An 8563-nucleotide genomic window follows, 5' to 3' on the forward strand; every position below is an offset into this window, starting at 1 on the left:
GTCTCACTCTCTCTCTCACTGTCTCTCTCTCTCTCTCTCTCTCTCTCTCTCTCTCTCTCACTGTTTCTCTCTCCCTCTCTCCCTCCCTCTCTCTCTCTCTCTCTCTCTCTCTCTCTCCACAGTTTGTTGTTGTTTGTTTGTGTGTGTGTTTGTGTTTATCTCACGTGCGTCGTCCGCGCGTCCTTCTGCACCATCCTCCAGACACAACCAATCTGCCACAGAGAGAGGGAGGGAGGGAGGGCGCGCGCGCTCGTGCCTGTGCGTTTGTGAGCGCGCGCTTCTCTCCTCTTTAAAATGCCATCTGGGTTCCCTAATGCGTAAATGAGTCCAAAAAATAAAAAAATAAAAACTCACGCACGCGCACGCAACGCACACGGTTGCTCTCTCTCTCTCTCGCTCTCTCTCTCGCTCTCTCTCTTTCTCGCTCTCTCTCTCTCTCGCTCGCTCTCTCGCTCCCTCACTCACACACACACACACACACACACACACACATACACACACACACTCACTCTCTCTTTTTCACACACACGCGCACGCACGCATTCGACTGTGCTCGCGGAGGAGCCCTGTTTCAGCTCGAGCCGTTGCAGCGCAGGAGGAGGAGGAGGAGGAGGAGAAGAGGAAGAGCAGACGCGTGACATCCCTCATCTGAGGAGCTTCACATTTCTGGGGTGTTTCTGTTGTTTTGGTCCATTTTGGGAGATTTCTCCTGCGTTCTGAAGACGGTGAGTTTGCGCGCGAGCAGGTTAGCACGCGAGGGTGGTGGAGAGAGGTAGAGGGACACAGAGATATACAGGGAGAGAGAGAGAGATGCAGTGCAGTAGCCATATGCATCAAGTGATGGGTGCTGTAATATTTTGGACACTGCTGCATTAGTGCATTACTGTGTCTGTGTGAGAGAGCGCGCGTGAGAGAGAGAGAGAGAGAGAGAGAGAGAGAGTGTGTGTGTGTGTGTGTGTGTGTGTAGAAGCCACAGGAGTGTGTTGATGGTCAATGCATCACAAATCGCGACGGATCGAGGTAGAGAGAGAGAGAGGGATGCAGGAGAGAGAGAGACAGAGAGAGGTAGAGAGAGAGAGAGAGGGAGGGAGAGAGAGAGACAGAGAGAGAGAGAGGGAGACAGAGAGAGGTAGAGAGAGAGAGGGAGAGAGAGAGAGGGAGGGAATGCGAGGGAAATGTAAGAGGATTTGATGTTTTGCAGCCACTGCAAAGAGATTAAGTCGACAGCAGCGCGAGCGAAATTGTGCAGCGTGTAACACGTCATAAAACAGAGAGAGAGAGAGAGAGAGAGAGAGAGAGAGAGAGAGGGGGGGGGGGGACCGGATGAGTGTAGGGCTGTGTAGGCTGGTGGGGGATTTGGGGGTCCACCTTTCATTCTTCCATTCTGACAGAGAACCGAGAGCCAGCCCCAGTTTCAGCACCGCTGCTCCAGCAGGGCTGAGCGATATGACCGAGCGCTGTCCGGTATCGTGATGCGTTACGTCACGGTATGCGTTTCTATGCATATCGTCAGCACTTAAAGAGCCCGTAGGGTGCAGTTTTGATGGGTGTTACTTTCACACTGTCGCATTCGTTCTCCAAGTGTCCTACAGGGGTTCTTTTCAGAACCGTAAATATTGAAAGAACCATTTTAATTGTTAAATTGTAAATGTGCGAGCTTTGAGAGGGCTGCTGTATAGAACCGAAAAGAGTTCCACTGGTGTTATAAGTCAGATAACTCTTTTAGTGCTCTCTAGAACTCTTGTTGCCCACCATATTCATTATTATTATTCTTTAATTATTCATATTATTATTATTATTATTACAACAGCGACAGCCAGAGAACCATTTGGATACTTTAATGGTTATTTGCCTGATTAAACCTTTAAATATAGAACCTCGTACAAAAGGCTTCTATATACTATGAAAAAAGGTTCCACTATTGTTATGAGTCAAAGAGCCATTATATTTACTTTATAGGAGCATTCTGATTATTAATATTATTATTATTATTATTATTATTATTATTAATCATGACAGCCCAATAATTCATTGTCTGCTTAAATGCCTTGAATATGTTTTTTGTAGAACCTTTAAAAAGGTTCTATAGCACAGAAAAGGAACCCTTTACAAATTATATATATATATATATATCAATTATATATATAATATATATAGCGAGAGAGAGAAAGAGATTGTGTATATTGTACTAGTATTAGTGTGAGCATTGGTATTAATATTTATATTATTATTAGGACTATTTTTACTATTATCATCAGTATTAGTAATATTACTGTTATTATTATTATTATTATTATTATTATTATTATGACAGTTTAAAGAATCACTTGAATGCTTAAATGGTTCTCTGCTACGGTTCCACCACTGTTGCCCTTTCAGAACTTTGTAGAGTCATTTTTGCTGTAAAAAAACTGTCCATTAATTTCACTCTCGTCTCCCCTTAAAATAAACAGACTGTTCCTGTAATGCATATGTAAATGAGCTCTGCTCTAATTGGCTACCACCTCATTCTAAAAGTAGGATGGAAACTTCAGTGGGGGTAGGCGGATGCAGGGTGAATAGGTTGACAGAAGCACAGGTTTTAGTTTTAGTTCACATAACCCCTCAGAATTAAACAGGCTAATATATTATATGCAAATGAGCTCTGTTCTGATTGGCCGTCCAATATTTAAAAATACTCAAGCATCCTTTACTTATTCATTGTGAATGGGCGGGGCTAAACTCCTGCAGTGTAGATGGACTTATGTAAATGTTTTAATTCTTTGTCGGATCATTAAAAATAAGCTGATATGTAAATTAGCTATGCTTTCATTGGCTGTGCTAGACTAGGTACTGTTAAAAAGTAGTCCAGGCTAAACCACCCTTCATTGAAGGTGGGCGGAGCTAAACTACTAGAACAGCAGTCCTATGCAAAAAAAAAACCTTAAACTTAAACTGGCTGATAAACTATATGTAAATGAGCTCTGTTCAGATTGGCTGTTGTATATTGTGCTTTTTTCAACAAGCAGTAGGCTAAACCCTCATTGTGATGGGCGGAGCTAAACTACTACAGACTTGAGAATTTATGTAAATGTTTTGTTTTTGTGACATCACAAAAACCCCTTAGAATTAAATAAGTGGCTAATATACTGTATGTAAATGAGCTCTGTTTTGATTGGCTGTCATATATTGTGCTTCATACCTACTGCAGCTAATTAGATAGACTTATGTATGTAAATATTTTAGTTTATGTTCACAAAAAAAGATACCTATTAGAATTAAACAGGCTAATAAACTGTATGTAAATGAGATGTGTTCTGATTGGCTGTACTATTTTATGCCTTGTTTAAAAATAGTCTGGACTTAAAAAAGTGTTACTGTTATAGATGGGTAATCAGAGCTATACCACCACTGAATCATAAATATATATATATACATGGTTTGGGTTTTGTGACATCACAAAAGCCCCTTAGAATCAAACAAGCTAATTTATGTAAATATACCTGGTGCTGATTGGCTGTCCTTATTTTGTGCCTTGTTAAAAAAAAGTAGTCTGGGAAAACCACCCCTTTCTCCTAACGTCATCATGGGTGGGCGGGGCTAAACTACTACAGAATCAGCAAACAATGTAAAGGTTTATCCCATAAAATTAAACAGGTCATTTTATGCAAATTTGCTGTGTGCTGATTGGCTGTTCTATAATGTGTCTTGTTAAAATAGTAGTTGTGTCTAAAACACAGTGGGCGGAGCTAAAATCAGCATATATATGTATATATATATATAGTTTAGGTTTTGTGACATCACAACAATCCCATAAATTGATACTTTATGTGAATTATATTTATGTATAATTTATGTAAATATGCTCTGTGCTGATTGGCTGTCAGTAGGCGGGTCTAAAACACCCCTTATAACATTATTGGGGATGGGCGGAGCTAAACTACTGCAGAAAAAGCAGAGGAATGTACATGTTTAATTTTTGTGACATCACAACAAAAAACACATTAATTAAAGAATTAAACTGGCTTATGTAGAATATGCAAATATCCTCTGTTCCGATTGGCTGTCCTTTATTGTGCATAATCAAAAAAGTAGCTGATAAAGCCTGTGTGAAAAGGCTCTGCTCTGATCGTTTAGAAATCAGTCCAGGCTGTGTATTATATATGTATGTATATATATATATTATATGTGCGCATACATAAACAGATATGTGTGACATCACAAAGACAGCACGTTAACCCGGCTGTTTCTGCAGCTTCTTTAGAAACTCTTACTGACCCACAGAGCGTGGAGCAGGGGTCAGTCGTCCAGGCTCTGCGCCCTTTAAAGCGGTAAACACCTGCTCACGTGATTAAAGCAGTGCATAATGAGCCCTGATTACCTGAAGCAGGTGTGTTGTGTGGACTCCTCAGATCAGGCAGAAGCACAGTGTAGTGCAGGGCTGTGTTTTGGAGGGCTGAGCTGCAGAGCGACAGTGGAGACTTTTCCTTTTTTTTGTTACCCTTTTTTGGTGAAGCTGCGCACGCTCAGCACCGTCAGCATCCTCTGCTGGAGCCTCCGAGCTACTAGTGGCCGCACAGATCAGCTCGTGCACGGAGAGAGACGGGGGGTTGCGATTTGGGGGGCTTTTATTTGGGCTGTTTTGCGTCCGCGTGCAGCAGCAGGAGCAGCAGATCGGTGGAAGTTTGCAGTGCATGTAAGTGATGCTTGATGCTCTGACATGTGCACGCGAGATAGGATGTGCATGATGCAGTGTGTATGTATGTGTGTATTCGTGTGTGTCTGTGTCTACAGTGGGGGTGCACTTTTTCTTTTAGGACTGCTTTTGCCTCCCATTGGCTGCGCGTGCATGCATGAATGCATGCATGCATTGTAATGCAATGCAATGCAAATCAATGCAAAGTGCGCTTGTTTTGGTTGTTAGGGGGCTTGCTTACGACTATGCACGCGTATATACGCGGGGGCACGAGTGTGCATAGCTCCCAGCGCGCGTGAGAACCCTTACCACCTTAAACGGTGCAGCACTATTTAAGGTGGACCGAGTTCCCGATTCACAGCTAGCTCTCTCCCCTCTGCCCCCGCCCCCATTCAGCACGCTGCGCTTCGTCTCGTGCCAGCTATTGAGCCAAACCCCGGCTCATGTGTGTTTGTGTACGTGGCTTCTGTGCGCGCGCGGCTCCATACAGAGCAGGACCAGAGCATAGCACACCGGGACGGAGTGGGGGTGCGTTCACTTTTTCACACCGATCTCCTGATCATCCCTGTTCGTTCTGGCAGCGTGTCTCGTGCGTGAAGAGTGTTTTTTTAAGGAGGTCTCGTGCCTATGCGTAAAACGCGTAAAAAAGGGGCACTCGGGGGAGATGCACGAGAGAGAGAGAACGAGAGCACGATGGTGTTTTTTGGATGTTAAAAAGGGAGTGAGAGAGGTAGAGAGAGAGAGAGAGAGAGAGAGAGCGCAAGCGAGCGAGCGAAGATTTGCATGCCGATCTCGTGCCGGGATGTGCTCCTCACGTGCGTGCGCGCGAGACGCGCCGTGTTAACTGTGCTAATTGTGATATTTGCAGTCTCTATTTATAGCCTATGCCTTTTTGGGTGCACATTTGAAGGCAGCGCGAGCGCGCGTGTGTGTGTATGCGTGTATTCTGCTGGCTCGAGGTGAAAACGTGTGTGCTGCTGCTGTGTGTGTGTGTGTGTAGCATGCATAGTGCAGTAAAGTAAAGGTTATTTTCTGGAGCAACACTGGATCTTTAACTCCTGCCTGCTCGCGCTGGAATATGTGATGGCACTTTTCTCGCGTGCTACTGCATTTGAAGCACGAAGGGCTCATGCACGAGCCACACTTCAAAGCATAGATGAGGTCAGGGAGGCGTGTGCACGCGTGCAAAGTGGAGGTAGTTTCAGTGCAGAAGCTTTTAAGTTGTGTTCAACTGCTGTAATGTGAATATAATACATATATACATATATCATCCAAAGGGGCAGATTATTGTTATATATATATATATATGAGACATTTATTGTTGTTAAGACATAAGGGACGTATTATTGTTATATAATGTAAATATATATAATACATATGGGACACTTAATGTTGTGCACATTGTATATATTCCAAAACTATATATGTAAATATTTCCAAATTATGATGGTTTACTTTTATTATTTATTTATTGTTACTTTCTGGTACAAAAAGATGTGTTTGTCTGTAAATTGGGCAAAAGCTAATTTTTATTTTGTATTGTCTTATTTTGTTTATTTTTCTAATCTTATTTTTAAATGTATTTATTTGTGTATTTATCTGACCCCGCATTCTCAAATATGAGCAAATATGAGTCTCTTTTGAAGTTGATGGTTGTGTGACAGGCCATCATTTGACCCTCATTAAGTTTCAAGTCAGTTTCCATTTGCATGTTTATGACACTAATTTAAAACAACAGAAAACGTTTTAGAGTCTAAAATCATTTTAAAAAGTATTTTTCTGTATGTTTGAACTTTGAAACCAGTCAGTTTGACCCATAACACAGCAGGAGGGTTAAGGTGCACCGGGTCGAGTGTGGCTAACCTGCAGCTTACGGGCCCTTTGGGTCTGATTGTAGGCACTGTTTTGTCGCTCGGACCTGAGCGCATGGACTGAACGGGTGGATTAGCTGGGTTATATCTGCTCTTTGGTTGCAGTGAAGCAGAACTTCTCCATGCAGTTCTAACGTCTCCTTGTTTCTCCTCCATTTCAGTGAGGAACCGCTCCTTTGCAAGCATGTGGGGTCGGCTGGGAGCCGCCTGGATTTGGGCGTGTTTACTGGCGGTCGACGTTTGGGGCAGTAGCAAAAGGTACGTGCATTCCTCACTTCAGCACTTTTTCTTTTAAATGTTTATAAATATGGTTTCAGGTGGATCAAATAGTCTATAATCTATAATCTATACTCATTTACATCTATTATTAAACAATTTTACATATCCCATATATGTTCTGAGGCTAATTAACTTCATTAACACATTTAAATATGCAAATGAAGGAATATTCTGTTATTATTATTTTTCAAATAATACAAATAATACAAGTACAAATTGTGTTCTAAAAATAAATATCATATTTATTATTTATTAAATATAAGATAAATATCATATTTAAGTGTCTATATGATTCTTATAGAACATCAACATTATGTGTCCTGTGAACAGGGGTGTCCAAACTGCTGCCTAAATCTGTATATGACATATTACATATATATATATATCCTATAGGTTCTGTTTTTCTGATCTCTATATATCAGTCTATCTGTTTATATTTATATACATGTGTCCAAATATATCTGGACACCCCTTCCAATGCATGTATAGACAGTGACCCCAACAAAACCCTTTTTATAATATTATAAACCCTTAATAGCGGGTGTCCCAATACTTTTGTCTATGTAGTATAGTACGATATACAAAAGTATTGGGACGCCGTGTTTTAGCTTACACTGATGGTCAGTCCGAGAGGTACGTACGTTCCTCTGGTCAGCCGCTTTTCTGGGAAATCTGTGGCTTTAGGTGGTTCAAACTAAAGTCAGCCGCGTCCGCCCTCATTGAGACAGCAGGAAAAATAATCTGCAGCTGGGAACTAATCCCCTTAAGGCTGGGACAGGAAGCCACAAGTAGAGAATTAAAGGCAGTGGGCTTGCTCCTGCAGCGCTGCAGTGGAAGGATGGTGGAGCTTGTTTTGGGGATTGATAAAGCGACTGGCTGGTTCTGTACTGGTGCTAACAGGAACTACAGCACAGATCCACTGAATAACCCCGGAACAGGATTTCTAATGCAAATCCCTATAAACGCTTACCTGGCTCCCACTCGCATTAGCCTCCCCACACTGCGGACGACTCTGTGATCGCACTGCGAGCTGGGAAGTTCGAACAAGGTCACGCGAAGTGGAGGCGAGTGGGAAGGTTGGGGGGCCGTGCTGCGATGTCCGTGTGTCGGTGTGTGACACTGAGAAATGATCTGATCCACGCAGACCCAGTGACGGGCCTGCTGGTGTCGGAGTGTAGGGCTGCAGACGTTCTCTTTCGGAGAAGGGAAGGGATGGGGGGGATGTTTGGCCTCAGCTTTGGTCAGGACAGTGGGATTGTGTAATTCTGTGAAAAGATGGAGGTAAAGCTTTCAGCTGGACACAGAGATCCTGATCCGATTCGTCCGCAGTTAAAATGCAGGCTCACAGCAGCTGAACATGACCTGATATGTGCTTTATGTTCGGACACTAATTTTAGCTTGTATTCAAGTACACTGCTTATTATTGCTATCATCGTTATGTATAGGTACCCCTGTAATAATACACATACACACAGGAATACATATATATATATATATATATATATATATATAAATAAAATATAAATGGTAGATGTTATTAGTATTATATATATATATATATATATATATATATATATATATATATATATATATATATATATATATAATCTTATTATATTGTTACTTTACACATATTTAATACATATGATTATTATTGCTTATTATTGCTTATTGATACGGATGAATATACAGCGTTTTGGCACCCTTATCCTACAGCATGATGTTTATTTACTTAATT

General features: G+C 41.8%; 1 protein-coding gene across 3 annotated transcripts in view; it reads left to right on the forward strand.

Moving 5' to 3' along the window:
* The first annotated feature begins 455 nt into the window (after positions 1–455).
* The window catches only part of gabra1 (gamma-aminobutyric acid type A receptor subunit alpha1), a 50214-nt gene continuing 42106 nt past the window's right edge, over positions 456–8563 (forward strand). The window contains exons 1-2 of one of the 3 annotated variants that reach the window (XM_072662711.1): positions 456–725; positions 6708–6804. In XM_072662711.1, coding sequence (XP_072518812.1) covers positions 6731–6804 — 74 coding nt within the window. In that variant the 5' untranslated portion in view covers positions 456–725; positions 6708–6730. Of the gene's footprint in view, positions 726–4496; positions 4676–5103; positions 5204–6707; positions 6805–8563 lie in introns of those variants that run through there. The other 2 variants (XM_072662712.1, XM_072662710.1) reach the window with 2 other exon arrangements.

This window comes from Salminus brasiliensis, chromosome 18 (genome assembly GCF_030463535.1).
Source record: "Salminus brasiliensis chromosome 18, fSalBra1.hap2, whole genome shotgun sequence".
In the NCBI taxonomy this organism is placed as follows: domain Eukaryota; kingdom Metazoa; phylum Chordata; class Actinopteri; order Characiformes; family Bryconidae; genus Salminus; species Salminus brasiliensis.